This window comes from Phoca vitulina, unplaced genomic scaffold, assembly GCF_004348235.1.
Source record: "Phoca vitulina isolate PV1807 unplaced genomic scaffold, GSC_HSeal_1.0 scaffold41, whole genome shotgun sequence".
NCBI classification, from domain to species: Eukaryota; Metazoa; Chordata; class Mammalia; order Carnivora; family Phocidae; genus Phoca; species Phoca vitulina.
This window is the reverse complement of record NW_022589744.1, coordinates 15,612,600-15,632,991: the sequence shown is the minus strand read 5'-3', so window position 1 is coordinate 15,632,991 and position 20,392 is coordinate 15,612,600. Positions and strand designations below refer to the sequence as shown.

The window sequence follows — 20,392 nt, the reverse complement described above, 5'->3', positions numbered from 1 at the left end:
TACTAAAATTTATAGGAAAAGTTAAAATAAATTGAACAGCCAAGGTAATTTTGAGAAAGAAGAACAAAGAGGACTCCCACTCCCTGATTTGAACATTTACCGTCAGCAGCACTAATGGAGGGTGGTGGTGGCGAGAGTTCAGACACAGATCAGTGGGCCAGTGTAGACAGTTCAGAGACAGACCCATGCAAATGTGGTCAATTGATTTTCCACGGAAGTGTGGAGGTACTTCAGTGGAGAGAGGATAACCTAACAGGTGGTACGGGGATAATTTGACATCCATGCACACACACAAAATTCGTCCCATACTTCACACCTTAAAATCTCAGTTGAACCATAGACCTAGATATGAAACCACCGCACGGTCTTGACAAGATGAAGGGCGGTGGGCCTCGGGTGCAGGGTCGGTGACCGGGTCCTGGGGCAGGGCTGCCTGAGAGAGGGCACCAGCGTGCCCCTGGGACATGCAGGTGCCAGCTCTATCTGGAGGTTTGTCGGGAGGGGGTGTGCAGCAGGACCCACGTGTCCAGTTGTGCCTCAGCCAGGAGGGAGCCTGGAATCCCGTGGGCGAGTGGGGATGGTGTGGTAGCCCGGGGAGCGCGTGGGAGTCCGGGGGAGAGCGTGGGCGACCGGGGACGTCGTGGGAGCCTGGGGGACGGTGTGGGCGACCAGAGATTGTGGGCGAGCGGGGGCTGCGTGGGAGCCCGGAGACGGCGTGGGAACCCGGGACCGCGTGGGAGTCCGGGGACGGTGTGGGTGACCAGAGACTGGGCGCCCGGGACCGCCTGGGTGTCGGCGCAGGCCGGCTGGCTGGGTCCCGGGGAACGATGCCCCGAGCGCCACGCAGCCCACGCCCCGCCCGCTCCGTCTCCTCCCTGAGGCTCCGCCCACGTCCCGCCCCGCGCTAGCCGAGGCCACGCCCTCTCCGGCTGGCCCAATCGACGGCCCGCTGTCCCTGGCGGGGTGGGCGGGCTCTACTCTCCGCGGCTCCTCCCACGCCGGACGTCCCGAAGGACAGCCAGGCGCCCAATGAGCTCTGCGGACGGCCGGAGCGGGCAAGCGGACGGCCGATCCGGAGGCGGCGCGGCAGGAAAGGCGGGCCCCCGTGACGGACGGGGGAGGAGGTGCCCGGCTGGTTGCTGGTTGCTAGCTGCCGCCGCTCGCCCTGCGGCCCGGCCGCTTCATTGTCACCTGGGCCTCGAAGCCGGCGCCAGGGCCGCGGCGCGAGGTTGCCCGCCCCAAGCCTGAGCCCCGGGCGTCCCCCCTGGGAGGGCCTCGCACATCCCCCCGCCGGCCGGCCCCGCAGGCTCCGCGCCCCAGGCCCGGCTCGCGCAGGTGAGGGGGTCCCCGCGCAGGTGAGGGGGCTCGCGCGGATGCGGGTGTGCGGGCCCGCGCAGGTGAAGGCTTTCCCCCGTCTCCTCCCCGTGCAGGGGCGGGCGGGGGGCCTGCGCGAGGGAGTGGAGTCCAGTCGGCGGTCTCGGGTCCCACCACCTTCAGCCAAGTCCTTTGGGGGACTGGGAGCTGCTCGGTGGAGGAGCGGCCGGGGGTCCTGCGTCAGCCCATGTGGAGGAGTCTGGGCAGAGGCTCGGGTGCCGGGACAGACATCTTTGTGTGCAAGGCGAGGTCTGGCCTGGAGGTTTCCAGGGAGCGGCTGTGTTTACCGTCCCTGATGCTGCTGCCTGAGCGGCTCAGCCGGCCCGCCTGGGTCCGGCCGGTCAGCCTGGGTCCGGCCAGCCTGGGTCCGGCTGGGTGTGGCCAGTGCCCTGGGGAGAGGAGGGGGTTAAAATCGAGGGGGTTAAAATCAACCGCACAACCGGAAATGCATGAGTGAAGGGCAGGGACAGTTCTGTGCTCCACTCTAGAGAACAGAGGCGCTGGCCGCTGGCCAGGGGGCCCCCACTATGTGCTTGTGGAGGAGGCTGCAGCACTGAACCTGGGGTGGTGATGGCGTGTGCCTGCTGGCCCACCAGAGTCCTCCGTGGCAGGGAGGGCTGTGCTCTTTCCTCCGTGGTCATTCCTGGTGCTGCCGGTTCATGCACTCATCCACTCCTGTTGCTTGAGTGCCTGCCACGTGCCAGGGGCCGGGGCTACGTGGTCCCTGTCCTCGTGGTGCTGATGTTCTTACGAGGAGTGAGACAACGCAGACCAACCTGTGTGGCCAGGTGAAGGAAAACAGAGCGGGAGGAGGGAGCAAAGTGATGGGGACTGGTGGCTCTGTGAGTGAAAGGGGAGCCCGGGGACGTCCCAGGGGAAGAGGCCCCAGGCAGAGGGGCTGCAGGTGCATGGGCTTGCGATGGAAACAGGCTGGCCCAGTGTGAGGAGCAGCAGGATGGCTGGTTTGGCTGAAGCAGAGCGAGGGGGCAACGGGGGGCAGTGAAGAGGTCACAGAGAGAGCAGGGTCAGATCTGAGGGGTGTTGGGTGTTTAGACTTTATTCTCTGTGCCCGGGGGCCCTTGGAAGGTTTTGGGCAGGGATGCAGTGTGATCTGAGACCTGGTGGAGAAAGATCAGCTCCGGCTGCCGCGTGGGGAGGGGCTGCAGGAGGGACTGTGCTTGTCCAGGTTCTAGGAGAGGCTGTGGAGGGAAGGGGTGCATGGGGAGAGGGCACCGGCAGCAGGTGTGGTGGGAAGGGAAGATGTCAGCATGAGATCTAGGTCCTTGGCCTGAGCCAGTTACCAATGGTCTGGGTTACATGACCCCTGGGGAGGGGGCAGCTAGAGGCAGACGTCAGGGTTCTCCTTTGGTCTTTTTGGGGCTGAGGTGCCAGATGCACAGCTGGTCTTGAGTCAGGAATTAGGGAACAGAGAGGGGCAGGAACCGTCAGCCTCTGTTTGAATCCTGGAGGCCAGATGTGGGCCCCCAGGTGAGAGGCTGGGTGGAGGGGAGGCCAGGGCTGAGCTTGGGGACCCTCTGACTTTGGGGGTTGGGAAGAGGGGGTAGCCAGGGAGACAGAAGGGTGGCTGGTGCTGGGGGGTGGCTAGAAGTGAGGAGCAGATGCCACAGTCGGGGTGCTCCAGGGGGCTCTGGGGAAGCGCAGGGGTTCCATGGCCAGACCGCGGACCAGAGTTGGGGACCCTGGGTCGGGCAGCGTGACTCAGACCATGTCCCAGTTAGAGCGTCTGCCATGGAGCCTCCTGCAGGCCAGCCTCACAGCCGCCTTGTCCGAGCCTCAGGACGACCCCAGGCACTTGTGACAGCTGTCTTACAGACGAAGGAAGGGCGCTCAGAGGGGTGGAAAGCCTCTCCCGGGCGGCGGGTTCAGTGCTGCCCCCGGCCACCCTCGGGCAGGGTCCCTCTGGAGAGCCGTCGCTTCGGCCCCGGGTCCTGCTCTGACAAAGGGACCCGCTCCCACCCAGCGAGGAGGCGGCTGGTTGGCCGCAGGCTCCCTGACCTGGCGGGAGGTGGTGTGTGAGGAGGCCTGGCTCCTCAGAGGACGTCCCACCGCATTTCTTGCCTGCTTAGGGCCTGCTCAGCCTCCATGAAGGGCTCCCGGGCCACCAGCGGTCCCTCCGGCGCCCCCGAGGGCAGCTCAGAAGGGGTGGACCTGAGCCTGACCGGCCTCCCTCCACCCGTGACCTGGCGCCCCAACAGTGCCTCCGCCGCCAAGCCCATCGCCCGCTCCTTCTCCGTGGTCACGGGCAGTGAGCCGAGGAGGAAGGCGCTGGTGAGTGCTGGGGCCGGGGTGTGCGGGTGTCCCTGCACCGCCCCTGCGCTGCCCCCACCTCCTGAAGAGTCTCCCTACCCTTCCACAGGCACCCCCCATGTCTGTTGTCCTGTCCTTGCCTGCGGCCGCCCCAAGCTCAGGAGGGACTCCCGCTCGTAGACCAGAGACCTAACTCACAAAGAGGTCAAGGCCAGGGTCGGTCAAGGGTCGGCCTGGCCCGAGGCAGAGCCTAAATCCTGCTGGCACTGACCTCTCGGTCCTTCTTGCTCCGCCAACATTGGATTTATTTGCTTCCTCGAGGAGCAGGGTGACCTTTGGGGGAGGAGATGAGCTCCCAGCGGCGTTGAAGAAAGCCTGGTGGGCAGGCCGGCAGCAGATGCTTGGCCGGAATGGGGTGGCCACGCTCCTCAGGGTAGCGGATGACCATGAGGACCAGGCCCGGCAGCCGTTGCCAAAGACCCCGGGCCAAGCCCCACACACTTCCTCCCGGACCCTCACCAGCCAGGGACGCTGGGTTCCCATGTTGTTCGAGGAAGACGAGGCTTCGAGAGGCCAAGGACCTGGGCCAGTTCAGCGGGCCCTGCCCAGGACCCCACGCTGCTGTTGTCCACGAGAACCAGGAGACCTCTCTCCTCTCCCTAAATCCGTTCTCCGAGGCCTGGCATGGCACGGCGTGAACCGGTGAGTATCTGAAGCCTTCGCCATGGGGTTGCTTGTTTCTTCCTTTTACAGGAGGGGCCCGGAGGTTCCCGAACCATCAACAACCTTCGCAGATCTAACAGCACCACGCAGGTCCACCAGCCGCCAGCCAGCCAGGCCTGGACCGGCCCCCTCAGGTAGCCCCCAGCGCGCTCCTCTCCTGCCTCTGTCAGCCCCCCTTCCAGCCTCATTAGGTAGGGCCCAGGCTGGGCACCGGGGTCTGATGTGACCCGCACTCAGGCCAGCCCTGTGGGGGGAAGGGGGGGCGGGCAGGCGGGATGCATCTTACCCTGTTGTATCTGCGAGTAGAGATGCGGAGCCCCAGGCCAGCGTCCCCCTGCCTGCTTCTCTCCCTCTGTCCCTGCTGCGCCCTTCGCGTGGGTGTCGGGGGGCTGTGGCTCAGGTGGGAGCCCCTTCTTCAGGCGTGGTTGTCAGATTATAGCTAAGCAATGATGCGCCAAGCCACGGGCTTGGGGACAGGATTCTGCTGTGCTGACCTGGCCCCTCCCGTCCCCTCGGAAGACCCGCCCGTCTGCGCTCCTGGAGCTGGCCTCCCCGGGCTGACTCTCCCTGCCTGCCATCCCCTCTCCTGACACAGGCCGGCCGGGCGCCCCCACTTCCTGACCCTCTTCGAGGGCAGCTCCGCTGGGAGAAAGAGGCTGGCTGGTCTGAGCAAGGCTCCCAGCGAGAAGGGAGCCACGTGGAACGTCCTGGTAAGGGCCAGCGGCTGAGTCTAAGTGTCCCTCCAGAGGGACGGCTGGTTCCTGCCTTGTTCTGGCTGCACCCGCGGGCGGGGCTGGCGGTGGGGAGGGGGTCAGTGTTAGCCGGCTTTGATCACAGCGTGGCAGGCGGAGGAGGGGCACAGAAACTCCCAGCCCCCTGGGCCATCCCGTCTGTGGGTGAGGCTGTGGGGACACGCCAGGGGCTTGGGGTCAGTGGCCTGTGCAGCACGTCATGGTCTGAGGTGGCTACCGTGTCACCGACAGGATGACCAGCCCAGGGCCTTCACCTTGCCACCCGACTCCCAGAGTCCTAGCACCGTCGACACGCCGGTGGGCCCACGGAAGAGAGAGTGCACCGTTCCCCTGGCCCCCAACTTCACTGCCAACAACAGGTGGGCCCTGCTGTAGGTGCTCCGTGTGGCCCCAGCCACCTGAAGCCCCTGGAGGAGGGCGCCGTTGGTCTTATTTGTGGCAGGACCTGTGTGCACTGGAATGAATGAATGAATGAGGGAATGAGTGGCTGGCTTCTCCACCCAAGGGCCCAGGGAAGGAGGCTGCAGGGTGGCATCTTGCACACTAGGCAGGGGCTCTTCTGGCCTGGGGGGGAGCTCAGACGGGGCACACCCCCACCCGCTCTCTCCTCTGCGGGGCAGCTTGCCTCCAGACGGCCCGAGACGCCCGGCTTCGCTCCCAAAGAGGTCGGGCCTGGTGAGGGTCGCGTGGGGCCACGGGACATTGTATAAGGCTCATCCTCCACATCTCAGGAGGGGCAGAGCCTGTTTCCTGGGCCATCCCTGCTCGCTGCGTGCCAACAGTGGGTCCGCGTGCAGGCCCTGGTGGTCCCCGGTCAACCGTGCCGCCCACAGCGGGGCAGAACCAGGCACGTGCGGAGCGATGGCCACCGTGGTGGGGTCTGCAGAGGGCCGGGCAGGCTGTGGCCTCGGCCGATGGGGCTGCTGGCCGGGAGTCGTCGGGATGGGCGGGTGGCCTGGAGAAGCCGTGGAGGAAAGTGGGCTCAGCATGGCCGCCCTGGGCTGTCAGGGGAGCTGGTCCCCCTCGCCGTGGGCAGAGGGACAAGGAGATACATTTGCTTCAGCGCGAGAAAGAATTTCCCAACACGACAGCCTTTTATCAAAGGAACGGTCTTTGAGAGAGGTTCTCCGGAACTGTTCCCCAGAGTCGGCACAGCAAGAATTCTTGCTTTTGACACGAGAATTTAAGTGAAAATTTAATTGTAATTTCTATCAGTGACGCATGCACACAGCTAAAACGTGGAGCTGGACCACAAACTTAAGATGAAAATTAGCAGACCCGGTGCCCTTCCCTCCCCACCCCGAGTCCTGCTCCCCAGGGGCATCTGCTGTCGGGCTGTTTCTGGTGTTTTCTAGGAGGCGTATGTCAAAGCTACACCAGCGTTGCTCATCGCTGACTGTCTTCCGCGTGGAGGGCAGGGTTTGCTCTCCTGTGGCCCGCGCTGCACGCGAGCACGTCTTCCCTCCGCCCGCCGCCCCGGGAGGGCCGCCCCGGCGGATGCGCCTCAGTCTCTGTGGTTGTATTTCCACTCAGGGACCGGCACCAGCTCTGCCTGGCCCGAATTCTGATTTCGCGTGGTTTTTTCGTTTTGTTTTTTTGCTGTGGGCCTTGGGGCAGGTTACTTAACCTCCCTGGGCCGCAGGGCCCTCATTTACACTGAGGGGTCATGCTTGTGTTTGCAGTCAGGAGGGCGCCCTGGGGAAGACGTGTGCCTCTCTTAGAGCAGTGCCGTGCCCCAGGGGGCTGTCGACATTTGGGACAGGCTGCTGTCTTTCCAGAGTTAAATTTTCCCACTTGGTTGTCTGTGTCCCGGCCACGTGTCCCACACTCGACAGCAGGGGCCCTCCCTGTCCACCTTGCTCTGGAGAACCCCTCGGAGCCTGGCTTCTCCCCCCGTCCCGGATCAGACTGGCCGCCGTCCCTGTGGGCCGCACGCTCGCGCCCACGGGCTGCCCCCGGCCGCCCCTGCCTCCGTGGGGGCCCTCCGTCCCCCCATCGTCTGTGAGCACGCCCTCCTGCAGGCTCCTGGCGAGGATGCTAGGTTGTCATGTGCTTGACGATGCCGTCACCCTCGAGCTGACTCGGAGTTTGGTCGGCAGAGCCGCCAAAGCCGTCGCGCGGGCTCCAAGGACAGCCTCCGGGGAGTCCTCTGCCGTGCCGAGCCTGGTCCTTTTCCGGGTCCTGTGTTCTCTCTAGAAGCACTTTGTGTCGCCCCCTCACTTCCCCGTGTGGAATCTCGAGGTGCCGGCCCTCCGCCCTGGGTCCTCCCCACTCGCCTGCTGGCCTCGGGGGCCCCCATCCTGGACACGTGCTGCTCGGTCCCAGCAGGTGTCGTCCTGTGTTTTCCGTGGCGGTTTTCTTCCCTTTCTTTGCTCTGCTCCCCCATGAGCGTGTCGCTGGCCCGGCGGGCCTCCTGGATGGACTCTACAGTCTGCCTTCAGCTCTGGGACCCGGGGGACCCGCGTCCCCCCGTGCTGCAGGCCTGCTCTTGCCTCCGTCCCCGCATGGCCAAGCGGCGTGGTCCTCGGTCCCATAAGCTCCTTCTGTTCCCGAGGGTGGCGGTTCTCAATCGCCCTCTGACGACACCAGGCGGCCGGGCCTCCTGCACCTGCTCAGGAGGCGGGCTGTGCGCTCGCCCCGACTCCGCGCGCGTCTCAAGTCAGCCGCACTGGGAATATTGAAATTGGCAAACGCGACAAATTAAGAGCTTTCCCCCCAGAGAACAGGCTGTTAAACATGTGTTGGCACAGCCTGGTCGCCAGGATGGATTCTCGGAGACGCCCTGTCCTGTTTGTCAGCCCTTCGCACGTGCGTCTGTCCTCGGATGTCTGGCAGAGCACTTGCAAGGGAGGCCCTCCGAGTTGTCTGACGGCTCACGCCGGGGCGACCGGGCAGGGGCCAGGCTGCCGTCCCGGGGGCCGCACCTGTCAGTGTCCGGGGCTCTTCTCTGGGCTGCTCGTCTCTCCCGGGAGGGAGTCTCTGGTCTCCCGGCTGCGCGCCCCGCCGGGGGTGGGGGGTGGGGACGTCCTGCTGGGCACACACCGGGAGAGCCAGCCTCCTGTCTGGAGCCGAGGGACGGGCTTGGTGCCGGGGTGCCAACCGTGAGGAAGGGGTTGCAGTGTTGCTTTAGAAGAGCCGGGCATCTCCACTTCCTGTGCCCTGTGGGGTCCTGGGGGGCACAGCAGCTGCCCCCGTGCCCCGGGCATCTCCTCCCTGCCTCACCGTGTCACTTACACTGGCCCTTCTGTTTCTCATCCTGTAAAACGCTGTGGTCACGTGTTTGCGGCTCTCTCCTCCACATTCCCTTTGTCCACGTGTGTCTGTGCCATGTGTGTTCCTTCCAGTGGGTTTGAGGCGGGCAGAGAGGCCTGTGTGTCTCCTGTCCCGTCTCATCGGCACAGAAAGGCCCGTGCTCCGTGGACTGTGACCTGCAGGCGTGTCCGCTGTCAGGGGCCTGGGTTTTCACGGCCCGCCTCGGGTTCTGCTCGGTGGAACACCACGGGCGGGGCTGTCCCGGGTCCCGAGAAGCCCCCACTGTCGGTGTGGTGGCCGTGGAGGGGCCCCCGGGGACACTTGGATGATGCCGTGGTGAGCACGCCCCGGGGCTCTGCCGCCTCCGGAGCCTGACGCCGCTCCGGTCTCTTCCGGCAGGAGCAACAAGGGCGCTGTGGGCAACTGCGTCACCAGCATGGTGCACAACCACTACGCCCCCCCAGACAAGGCGCAGCCCCCCAAGAGCTCCAACCACACGGCTCCCTCTCTCAAGTAAGGCCTGGCTCCGGTCTGGGGTGGGTGTGGGAGCTGGTGCACGGTGAACAGCCTGCACTGGGGCAGGCTGTGCCCACGAGGGGCACCAGGGAGGCCACATTCAGACCGGACCTGCGCGGGCAGTCAGGCGGGCCTGGGGCTCAGCCCCGGCGTGCGGTCCTGCCGAGGAGGCCGCAGCCACCCCTGGAGTCTCCAGCCCGCTGGCTGAGTCTGGTGCAGGCCCGCGCGTGTCACCCCACGCCCCCTGCACACTGGGAGGCAGGGAGTGCCCCTGGGGTGTCTCGGGTCACTGTCTGGCTCTGGGATCCCACGACTCTTGAGACCTCTGCTTTTTTGAATGGAAAGAGCCCATTGGCCCTGGGTGCCGTGAAATGGGCCCTGTGGGGGGATCCGCTAACATTCGGGACGGGGGAGCAGGCGGCGCTCGCTGCTCATGTCCTGCGGGTGCCTCCTTCCAGCCCAAGGCCCCTGGGATGAAGCCGCGGCTGCCCCCTCTGCTCGCAGGCCGAGCCGACTGCCGGGGCTGTGAGGGGGCCTGGCGGCGGCCGCGAGCCTTTCCTGCCCTTTCCTGTTAGCAACATCCTCAAGGCGGCCGCCGGTGGGGGGGAGAGCAGCAGCTCCGCGAAGCCGCACAAGAACTTGGCCGACAGCAGCCACGCGGCCCAGAACAGCGCCGGGGGCGCCCCGGGCCCACTCAGACGGAAGGAGGTGACAGAGGAGGAGGCCGAGAGGTGACCAGGGGCCGGGGGCCAGGAGGGGGCCTGAAGCTCCCGTGGTAGGAATGTCCACTTGAATAATTGTTTTCAAACACGGACGCGGACAAGCGCCCACGTCGTCCAGGCCCGTTTGTACTAAGTGTGAAGAAGGGGCAAGTCCGCGGAGGTGCAGCCCCAGCCGCGTGCGGCCGCGGACAGCAGGGGGAGGCGGGTGTCTTTTCCGGGTGATGGAAGTGTTCCAAACCTGGGTCACACTGGCGGTCATACACGCGGGTCAGTTTATGCAAAATTACGGAACAGTATACTTAAAATGGATAAATTTCATAGCGTCAGTTAGAGCTCACTAAAGCTCTTAATTAAAAAAGCATTAAGTGGAAGGGAGATACAGAAACTAAAGAAAACACCAACAATCTTACGGCGCCTTCTGCGGTGGTCCCCGGGCCACGGCGGCGTTGCTCCTGGTCAGGAAGCTGCAGGTGATACGGTCACTGCCGCTGTCCCCCTGGAGCCTGGGGAGCAGGCCTGGAGGAGGGGCGGGTGAGGCCGGGAGCCTGCAGCTCCGTGCACCCCCCAGGCCCTGCGTCAGCCGCACGGGCCCCTCTCTGCCCCGTCCCCGGGCCGGCGACCCTCCGTGTCCTGGATGCTCCGTTAGGGACTTTAAATGGTCCGGAGAGCCAAGGGGAAGACTTTGCCAAGTTTACTCAGCTTTTCTGACTCGAATTGACAGGCAGTAAGATGCACGCATGTGATACGGCATGTGGTGTGGTGAGCTTGGGCACCTGCGTGCAGCCACCAAGACACGGAACGTCTGTCACCCCCAGGACCCCCCACCCGCAGGCCTTGTATCCGGCTTCTCCAGGCCTGACCCTGGCCATGCCCAGCTGTCCCCTTAGGGCTTTGCCTCTTCTAGAATGCTCTGGCTGGAGCGCTAGGCCTGGGGCCCGTCTCTGGTGTGTGGCTCTCTGTCCGTGAATAGCGTCCACTGTCGGGACTGCAGCGTTCACCCACAGCCCAGCCGCGGGCCTCGGGGTCATTTCTGGCGACTGATGAGCATCTGCGGATGGGCATTTTTGTTTCTGCGGAAACGTGCGGCTGTTGGCTTTTCTGCCCGCCTGGGCCTTCGGGGGGGGACGCGGAGGGGAGAGGCCGTCGCTCAGCTGCCTCGGGCGCACGGGGCCCAGCCTCTGTCCTGAGCACTGCTGCCCCCTGCAGGTTTATCCACCAGGTGAACCAGGCCGCCGTCACCATCCAGCGCTGGTACCGCGAGCAGGTGCGGCGGCGCCGAGCCCGAGCTGCCTGCCGAGGGCACCTGCTAGCATCCAAGCAAGAGGTCAGCGTCGTGTGAGAGCCGTGCCCTGAGGAAGCAGGCCTGAGTCCCAGGGGTCCCAGCCACATACACGGGGGTTTCTGCAACCTGGGATTGCCCCATGGGTCTGTACCCCGGCTGGGGGCCCTGCTCCCTCCTGCCCTGAGTCAGGGCCTGGATGTCAGGACATGCCTGCCAGTGGCACCCTGGGCCGAGCAGTCCGAGCGGGTTTCCAGCTGCAGGTCCCTGCTCCAAGAGGCAGGGCTGTCTCCGCATCCGGAGGAGCCCCTGGCTGCCTGGAGGGAGGCTTGTCTTCTCTGGGGCAGAGAAACCGCAGGTCGGGGGGCCGTGGGGTCCTGTGGAAGCCCAGGTCTGGATCGGGCAACTCCATCCTCCCAGTCAGACCAGCCATGGCTTTGGCTTCCACAGGAGCAGCGGCAGCAGCTGGGAGAGGGGCTCCTGGGCCTGCACCAGCAGAAGGAGGCGGCCAGGAGGAAGGTCCGGGAGGAGAAGGCGCGCCAGGCTAGGCGAGCGGCCATTCAGGTGCCCGGGGTGGCCTGAGCAGCGTGGGGAGCCCAGTGCCAAGGCAGCAAACGACACTTGCTGGGTCCACCCCCTGTGCCCTGGGGGACCCCTGCCTGCTGCCTTCCCTGACCCCTCCTTCCCCAAGCCCCTGGACGTTGGGCCCCGGGGCAGCTGGGCATAGGGGGGACGAGGGGCCTGGCTGTGTCCAGGCGAGGCTGCTCAGAGGTGCTCCTCACGGCAGGAGCTGCAGCAGAAGCGAGCCCAGAAGTCAGGTGACCCTGAGCCTGGGCTGCTGAAGGAGGCCCGGGAGCCAGAGAAGCCCCGGCCTGCCCGGGAGCCGGCCCCCAGACCGGGGGGCACCACTCACGCCCCGCAGACCCACAAGGCCAACAACGCCGGTGAGCGCCCAGAGCCAGGAGGCCGTCCTGCACGTGCCCCAGCTCTGTGCCCTCGAGGGCATCGCCCCGCCCCCAGCCCAGCGCGGACACCCCTGCCCCCTCCCTCTGGAGGGCTGTGGCCTCTGCTGATGTCCCCCAGCTCCTTGTGTCCCTGCTGCACTGTGCAGCAGACCCTTAGGCCCTGCCTTTCTGCTCCTGCGCCTCTTCTTCTGGAGCTGGATGGGGGGGACCAAGAGTTCTGGGGTCACACCTGTTCCCCTGACCCTTCATCTCAGGTCAGGGCTCCCGATCGTTCCCTGTGTTCCGCGCGAAGTCTGCCGTGGCACCTGCTGTCACGTGCTCCGCCTCCCCTGTGTGGCCTCTTCTCAAGGGCTCCCCAGGCTTGCTGCCCCCAGCTGGGGGGACGCCGGCGGGGGGCCAATGCTGTGCTGTGTTGCGCAGGGGCTGGCTTCCGAACCACAGGCCCAGAGGACCCCTGCCAGTCTGCCTCCAACTCATCCCCAGAGCCCCGGAAGTTTCCAGACGACAAGCCTCAGGTGTCCGTACGGCTCCTCCTGTCTGCCCTCCCCGGCCTCAGCTTCGGGGGGCGTCCGTGCCTGGGTGGCCCAAGCCTGACCCCCGTGGCCGTGGGGTCACTGGTGCCAGGAAAGCCTGCCCAGAATGGGTCTTGTTGGTCCAGTGCAGGATGGGGTCTCATGGGTTGCTCTGGAATCCTGTTGGGTGTTCGCAGATGCTCTGGGGTGGGGCCCCGTGTGCATGCCTACAGAAGGGAGCAGGAAGCTCAGAGGTTAGGCGCGAGGAGGCCAGGCCCAGGGGCATCCCACCCAGTCATCCTTCTTGTTTCCCTGGAGGTGGGTCGGGATGAGCCTGGTCCACGTGGCTACATGGCATGAGCCTGTGCGGAGGAGGCCTCCCCTCTCGCGGCCCCCCATCTCTCCCCAGCCTCCCCCCACGGCTCTCTGGTGGTCCCCAGTGGCCTCGTGGTTCTCCCTCCTACATGTCCACTGCAGGATGCCAGCTCCCGGGATGTGGCCAGTGAGGATCTGGAGGTGGTGGGCCCTGTGAGGGGCAGGGCCGAGTCCAGGGCAACCCTGGATGAGCTGCTGGACACACTCAAGCTGCTGGAGGAGGAACCCGAGCTGCTGCCCTGCCCCAGGGCCTACCACAAGGACAAATACTCCTGGAGCGACGAGGTGACTGGGCTGCGTCCGCACAGGTCACGGAGGCTCCTGCCTGCTTCAGTCGGGACCCTAATGAGGGCCAGATGGGGCTTGTTAGGATGCCCAGAGTAACCCTGGGGTGGGGAGTGGGTGCCGCCTCTCTGCCCCTGGTGCCCTCGGCAGTGCCCCGCAAGCCTCTGGGCAGCCTGAGAGGCCCTTCCTTCCACACCAGGTCCGGCCGCCTTCCCCAGCTGTCCCTGCACTCGCTCCTCCCCATCCTCCCCTGCCCCGGGGTCCCTAAGTGGCTCCTGGAGGCCCAGCCCAGCGTCCTCAGCCGCCCCAACGGCCCCTGCTGCTGTGCCCACTCCCCTGTAGGAGGACGATGCCAGCTCGCTGACCGCTGACAACCTGGAGAAATTTGGGAAGCTCAGCACGTGCACCGGTCTCCCCGAAGACGGGACTCTGCTGTCCGAGGCCAAGCTGCAGAGTATCATGAGCTTTCTGCACGAGATGGAGGTGGAGAAGTTGGGGCAGGACCGGCCGGCCTCAGCGCCCCAGGTGTGGAGGGGCCCCAGGGAGGGAAGGCAGGTCCTCCCCAGGTGACCGGGGCCTGCCTGACGCGCACTGCCTTTCCAGGGGCTGGTGCCGCAGGAGGGGCGCCTGGAGCCCGCGTCCATGGGGAGCGCATCTGTGATGCGGCTGAAGCTGGAGGTGGAGGAGAAGAAGCAGGCCGTGGGGCTGCTGCAGAGAGCTCTGGTAACGTCCCCGCCAACCCAGCCCGGCAGATCCTCACGCGCATGCGGGGGGCCGTGACCACGCGGGCCCTGCTTACCAGCCTGGGTGGGTCCTGCTGGCGCTGCTCCCTGGGAGGGCTTCCGCCTGCCCCGTCTCCTCCTCCCGGCGCCCCCTGCCCAGCTGCTCCTCCTGGCGCCCCTCACAGGTGCAGCAGCGGGACCTGACCGTGCGGCGGGTCAAGGAGACCGAGAAGGAGCTGGGCCGGCAGCTGCGCCAGCAGAGGGACCACTACGAGGCCACCATCCAGCGGCACCTGTCCTTCATCGACCAGGTACCTCCGGCCGGGCCGTGGGGCACCAGGGGAGAGGGGTCAGGGCCAGCTGGGCCTGTGGGGTCGTCGGGTTCCAGACGGGCTTGGGCCTCACGGAGACTTCCAGGCCCACGGGCCTTCCTCGCTGGGCCTCCTCCCTTCTGTGGAAATGGGCGGCACCCTCCCTGTGGGAACTGTTTGATGGGCTGGTCTGAGACATCGCTGGGTGCTCCCCCCACTGCCGTGATCCGCCCCCACCCCGCGGCCGCGGCCCCCGCCCCGGGCCCCCCCGCAGGCTCTCGGCACTCGGTGGTCGCACGGCAGCTCTAGCCCCGGCCCTTGATTGCAGCTGATTGAGGACAAGAAGGCCCTGGCCGACAGGTGTGAGGCTGCCCTGGCAGAGCTGAAGCTGGGGAACGAGAGGTGCAAGGATAGGGAGGCCCAGGTGCAGGAGCAGCACGAGCTGGTGAGCCCCGCGGCCGCGCTGGCCGACTCTGCCCCGCTGTCCCTGCAGCTGGCCTCCAGCCCCACTGTGCGCTCAGCCCCCGTGGGAGGGGGTCCGTGCCTGCCGCCCCAGAAAAGGGCAGCCTCGGAGCATGAGAGTCGTGGGGCTCATGAACGAGACCCCGGGAGCCGCCATGCAGCCTCAGAGCCAGGGAGAGTTTTGGGCCTGCACCCCGCACCCAGGGCGCCAGCCAGCGGGCCAGGCCGGGGACGGGGGAGCCGCCCCAGCACCAGTCTCGGTCCCCTCCTGCCACTGGAGCTGCTGCTTCTCTCTGACCCGCTGAGTGCCAGACCCTGGGGTGGGGGCCGAGGGGCTCGCAGGACCCCTCGCATGTCACATACGAGGAGGAAGGGCGCAGGGGAGCCACCGCCTGCCCACCCGCGGCCGTGTGCGAGCCTGAGCTGCTGCAGCCCTGGGCCCCTGGGCGGAGGGACCGCACGTGTTTCTCCTGGCTCTGTCGGCCGATGACCGGACCCCTGCCTCATCCGGCTTTGCTGGCAGCCGCCGTCCACAGGCTGCCCCCCCCTCGGCTGCACCACCCACGGTGCGGGCAGCGATGGTCCCCAGGCCCAGAGCTGACCCTGCAGGGCCGTGCCACCGGCATTGTTTTTATTTTTAAGATTTATTTATTAGGGAGAGAGAGGGCGTGCACAAGCAGGAGGGGCAGAGGCGAGGGAGAATCTCAAGCAGACTCCGTGCTGAGTGGAGATCCCCACGCGGGGCTTGATCCCACGACCCTGAGATGATGACCCGAGTCAAAATCAAGAGTCAGACGCTTCACTGACTGAGCTGCCCAGGCACCCACACCAACATTTTTAAAGTCCCCCCAGCCACTGCAGGGGACAGCCAGGGCTGGGGACTCAGGGGCACCCCAGTGGGGCCTCTGCAGGCCGATTCCTCCCCCCAACCTCAGGCCTCCAGACTGGACCCTGCCTCCATGTCTGGGGAGGGCAGAATAGGATCACTGGCGCGTGCAGGGCAGGGGGGGCCCAGGGCAGGGGTCTGTGTGTCTCCCCCCTTCCTCACAGCTGCTCTGTGAATTTCCTGTTTCCTTGCTGGCAGGAGATTAAGAAACTCAAAGAACTAATGAGCGCCACCGAGAAAGTCCGCAGGGAGAAGTGGATCAATGAGAAAACCCGAAAAATCAAGGAGATTACAGTCCGAGGTGGGGACCGGCCTCCCCCCAGAGCTGGTCAGAGGCCGACAGGCCACATGGCCCAGAGGCAGCCACGGGGGGTCTTTGAGAAAGGATGGTGGTTTGAGTTACAGCCACGGTGGACCCAGGACAAAGGGCGGGTCCAGGAGGATGGGCTTGCCTTCCCTCTGCCCCGTGAACTCCTCCACCTTCCAGGGGAGCGTGCCAGGCGGGAGCGTGGGGGGGGCCGGGGTTCCCTGCCGCCTGGGACTGTGGCTGCTATCGCCCAGCCCGCGCCCAGCCCTCCTGCCCCCGGACACCCTCTTCCCCAGTGATCCCTCCTCCGGGGAGTCCTGCACCTGGGGGAGCCCCGTGGGGCGGAGGGACGGTGAGCCTGGGGGCTCAGCTGTGCTTTGGGCTGGAGTCTCTGGGGTGGCCGGGGTAGGGGATCCCCTGGCTGGGCTGCAGCCCTGGTGTCACAGTGGGGGAGAACGGGGAGTCCCCTGCAGCACCGGGGCAGGGGTCAGCATAGTGGGCAGAGGTCAGGGGTCCCCGGCCGCCCAGGAACTGAGGGGCAGGCCCCTGCGGTGCGGTGCCCTCCCTCCAGGCCTGGAGCCTGAGATCCAGAAGCTGATCGCCAAGCACAAGCAGGAGGTGAAGAAGCTCAAGAGCTTGCATGAGGCAGAGCTGCTGCGGGCGGACTCACGGGCGGCCCAGCGATTCGGGCGCCAGGTGGAGGAGCTTCGGGAGCACCTGCAGCGGGAGAAGGAGGCGCTGGGCCAGCAGGAGCGGGAGCGCGCCCAGCAGCGGTGCGTGTCCCCGCCCGGGCGGGCGTTGCCCAGGGACAGGAGGGGGCTGAGGCCTAGCAGAGCTGGGATGCACCGCACCCCGCGGGAGGGCGGTGGGGGGGCGGACGGCGGACTCTCGGAGACTGGTGCCAGGGCAGGAGACCAAGGGGGCAGGACGAGCCCCGTGAGGGCCGCAGGTGGCACCGGGCGGTGCGGGCGGTGCGGGCGCGGGCGGGTGGCCGTGGTGGGAGCCCCCAGCCCCGCGCCGAGCCTCCCAGCCTCCGGTCCCACAGCTTTGAGCAGCACGTGGAGCAGGAGCAGCGGGCCCTTCAGCAGCAGCGGCGGCGGCTCTACGGCGAGGTGGCCGAGGAGAAGGAGCGGCTGGGCCAGCAGGCGGCCAGGTGCCCCTGGGAGGGGGTCCCGCCCGCGCCCCGCGTTGCCCCGCGCCCCGCGCCGCCCCCCGCGCGTGCTGAGCTCTCGCCGGCCCACAGGCAGCGGGCGGAGCTGGAGGAACTGCGGCAGCAGCTGGAGGAGAGCAGCGCGGCCGAGGGCCGGGCTCTCAGGGCCGAGTTCGAGAAGGGGAGAGAGGAGCAGGAGTGCCGGCACCAGGTCCGCAGGGAGCGCCCGCTCTGGGGGTGCCGGGTTGGCGGCTGCGAGGGGCGCTGGGCCAAGCCTGGGCTCGTGCGACGGGCTCCCCAGCCAGCTCGGCCTGGCACGTGCCCCGGGGGCTCAGGGCCTGCTCTCACGGTGACGCCCGCCCCCCAGATGGAGATGAAGACCCTGAAGGACCAGCTGGAGGCCGAACGACAGATGTGGGAGGCCAGCTGCACCAAGAAGGAGGTGGGAGCGGGAAGCAGTCTCCTGCCCGGCACCCCCGGCGTCAGAACAGCCACGTGTGGGTTCCCCTTCCGTGGCCTCCCCGTGGGCACAGTTCTGGCTGCTCAGGGACTGGTTGTCGTGCTCTTGTGTGCACGCTATGCAAGTGGGCTGCTTCAGCCCTTCTCCGGGGGGGTTCCAGGAGAGACCGGGGGGCCGGGGCAGATCCCTCTGATGGCGAAGGCGGCATTCCTCACCCTCCCTTCGCCCAGGTGGCTGCGCTCCTCATCTTCCGGTGCCTTCTGCAGGAAGCACCAGCCTGCACTGCCAGGCACTCCTGGAATGAGGCCGTGGTGGACAGGTGCACAGGGCCGCACGAGGCCATGCCCCTTGGCCTGGTGACAGAGCCTCAGCAGTGGCCGAGCGGCCTCCCCGTCTGCCCCGTAACCGTGCACGGGGGTCACTGTGTTTGTGGGATATGTTTGCAGATGCAGGGCAGCTGGTTCCAAGAGTGTGGTGTGAAGCCTGATGGGAGTTTCCAAATTGTCTTCCGAGAGCCTGCCCCATTTGGGCCCTCACGCCGCGTCCGCAGGCTTGGAGGTGTCCAGCTCTGTCCTCAGTCCCAGGACAGCAGCCCCGGGCAGCGTTGCTGGTGCTCGCGCTGCGTCCCACCCTGGGTCTGACCAAAGGGCTGATAGGGGCAGGGCAGGGCCAGGTCCCGCCAGCCGGGTGTCCTGCGGCCGACCCTGCACCAGCCCCACCGAGCCCCGTGCACCCCCAGGAAGCATGGCTACTGAACCGGGAACGGGAGCTGAGGGAGGAGATCCGGAGAGACCGGGATAAGGAGATCGAGCTGGTTATCCACCGGCTGGAGGCTGACATGACGCGCGCCAGGGAGGAGAGCGAGAGGGCCGCGGAGAGCCGGTGAGGTCTTCTCCCACCAGTGCCCAGCACGGCCCCGAGTCCCCGGAGCGCCCTGACCCTGCCCCTGTCCGCCAGCGTCCAGCGCATCCGGGACAAGTACGACACGGAGCTCTCGGAGCTGGAGCAGTCTGAGCGGAAGCTGCAGGAGCGGTGCACCGAGCTGAAGGGGCGCCTTGGGGAGGCGGAGGGGGAGAGCGAGCGTCTGCAGGGCCTGGTGCGGCAGAAGGAAAAGGAGCTGGCCCACCTGACGGCGGTGAGCAGGGTGGGAAGGGGCGGGCGGCGGCCCCAGCGTGCCCCGGCCACCCGCTCACTCCCGCCCCATGCCGGCCCAGGTGAACGAGCAGCTGGTCAGTGAGAGGGGCAGCCTGGCGGAGGTGCTCCGCCGGGAGTTTGCGGACCGGCTGGCAGCCTCCGAGGAGGAGACCCGGCAGCTCAGGGCCGAGCTGGCCGAGCTGCGGGCCCGCCAGCGGCTGGAGCTGGAGCAGCTCACGCGGGAGAAGCAGGCCGAGCTGCAGGAGGTGCACGGGAGGTGGGCTGGGGGCCGGACTTGGGGTCCTTGGGGAGCATGGGGGGAGGGGGTGGGACCCCACAGCTCCGACGGCAGGACGCTGGCTCTGAGAAAGGGAAGGGGGCTGCGGGTCTGCGTCTCCTCGCAGCTGATGCAGAGCTGGGCCGTCAGCCGCCGCGGTGGGCTCCGTGTGGCCGGGGCCCGGCTGGCTGAGCACCAGGCGTCCCAGCAGGACCCGGCTGGCTGAGCACTAGGAGCGCCCAGGGCCCGTCTCCCTGGCCTGGGTGAAGCAGCCCCTGTGCTGGGGGAGTCGGAGCCCCGGGGGCTCAGTGGTGGGCAGCTCCCCCAGCCCCGTGGGACCCCTTAGTCCTTCCAGAGAGGCGGACATTGGGGGGGTGCTTCCTCATCTCAGCAGGGAGCCTTCCCGGCGTGTGTCGGGATCCCCACTCTGGGCTCTGACTCACCGAGGCTGGTTCTGTGGGCGGTGGCCCCGGGGTCGGCCGTGGGGGTCCCAGCTCGTCACCAATGCCCCCGGACGACCCAGTGCCCATGGTCAGCAGCGCTGGGATGGGGTGGGCAGCACAGCCACCCCACCGGCTCTTCCAGGATGGAGGCCCGTCCTGGCCCCCCCGCTGCACTCAGCCGCATGCCGGCCGCGGGGTCTGGCCAGGGCGTTGGCCCGCAGCCCACCACGCACTCCCCCGCAGGGTGAAGTTGGCCCTGGCGAAGAAGGAGGAGGCCGTGCGCAGCCTCCGGAAACAGCATGAGGTGGGTCCCCGAAGCCGGGTCTGCCCGAGGGCGGGCGGGGGTAACGACCGGGCCTGACTGCGGGTGCACGGCACGTTGCAGGCCGCGGTGAAGCGGGCTGACCACCTGGAAGAGCTGTTGGAGCAGCGCAGGTGGCCGTTCCCGAGCGCCAAGTGACCGCCCGCCGCCCACAGCCCGGACGGGCCGACAACAGCCAGGCCGGGGGTCCCTGCTGCGAGGTGGACCCCAGCCCGGCCCCGGCCCCACCGCCCCCTTCCGTCCCTGTGCCCTGGGCTCGGTCATCCTGACACTAGAGCGCCATGGCTGCATTTGAATAGTAAAGAGGTGTTTTTAGTACTTTGTGTGCCCCTGCCTCGTCTCTCTCTCCTGGGCCGGGGGCCGGGGTGGCGGGGGCTGGAGGCCAGGTGCGGGGTGTCCCCAGCCCAGCTCTGCTCTCAGCGTGACCCCCTGTGTCCCCTGCCTGCTGTGGGCCCTGGGTTGGTCCCAGTCCCCCAGCAGAGAGAATGCTCCCTGGCTGGCCGGCCGCACCCCCGGAAGGAGCTTAGGGGCTCTTCCCCTGTGCTCTCCAGCTGCCCCGGCCCCCACAATGGCCAGGGACAACGTAGCCCTTCCCCCGCTTGAGGACCCGCCCCCCCGGACGTGCGACAGGCAGGAGCCCCCAAGGAGTGGGCACTGGACAGGCCCTGCCCATGAGGAGGGGGGAGGCCCACCTGAGAGTCAGGAGGGGGAGTGCGAGGGGAGGGCCGCGGGGGCTCCTTCTCGGGGACGCACCTCTCTTCCCTCTGTTGTGGCTGCTGGGGGAGCCCGAGCTGGTCAGGAAGGCCCTCCAGCCCACGCGGGGCGTCTCCCTGCGTCTCCCTGGGGGGAGGCCGTGCCCCACGGCCCCAGAGGGCTGAGGCAGCTTGCCGGGCGC

At 67.2% G+C, this 20,392-nt stretch overlaps 1 protein-coding gene across 3 annotated transcripts; it reads left to right on the top strand.

Moving 5' to 3' along the window:
* Window positions 1-1,095: 1,095 nt before the first annotated feature.
* CEP131 (centrosomal protein 131) lies at window positions 1,096-19,798 on the top strand. 3 transcript variants are annotated; one of them, XM_032429833.1, is made up of 26 exons: window positions 1,096-1,335; window positions 3,462-3,663; window positions 4,396-4,499; window positions 4,961-5,075; window positions 5,349-5,476; window positions 8,769-8,882; window positions 9,461-9,616; window positions 10,814-10,931; window positions 11,337-11,450; window positions 11,674-11,830; window positions 12,272-12,366; window positions 12,841-13,023; window positions 13,366-13,548; window positions 13,627-13,746; window positions 13,931-14,056; window positions 14,385-14,501; window positions 15,603-15,705; window positions 16,283-16,484; window positions 16,757-16,864; window positions 16,955-17,072; window positions 17,229-17,303; window positions 18,061-18,203; window positions 18,279-18,456; window positions 18,536-18,732; window positions 19,419-19,479; window positions 19,561-19,798. In XM_032429833.1, the coding sequence occupies exons 2-26, from the start codon at window positions 3,478-3,480 to the stop codon at window positions 19,633-19,635; spliced, it is 3,276 nt and encodes a 1,091-aa protein (XP_032285724.1). In that variant the 5' UTR covers window positions 1,096-1,335; window positions 3,462-3,477; the 3' UTR covers window positions 19,636-19,798. The 3 variants fall into 3 exon arrangements, with proteins under 3 accessions (XP_032285724.1, XP_032285722.1, XP_032285723.1); XM_032429831.1 differs by having other exon boundaries at window positions 12,272-12,372; XM_032429832.1 differs by having other exon boundaries at window positions 1,096-1,355; window positions 12,272-12,372.
* The last annotated feature ends 594 nt before the right edge of the window (window positions 19,799-20,392 follow it).

Bases quoted from the DNA above. Each gene is read 5' to 3' on its own strand.
- CEP131 (XM_032429831.1), top strand. From the start codon at position 3,478: ATGAAGGGCTCCCGGGCCACCAGCGGTCCCTCCGGCGCCCCCGAGGGC. The intron at 9,617-10,813 runs GTGACCAGGGGC...TGCCCCCTGCAG, and splicing joins ACAGAGGAGGAGGCCGAGAG to GTTTATCCACCAGGTGAACC. The intron at 18,457-18,535 runs GTGAGCAGGGTG...ATGCCGGCCCAG, and splicing joins AGCTGGCCCACCTGACGGCG to GTGAACGAGCAGCTGGTCAG.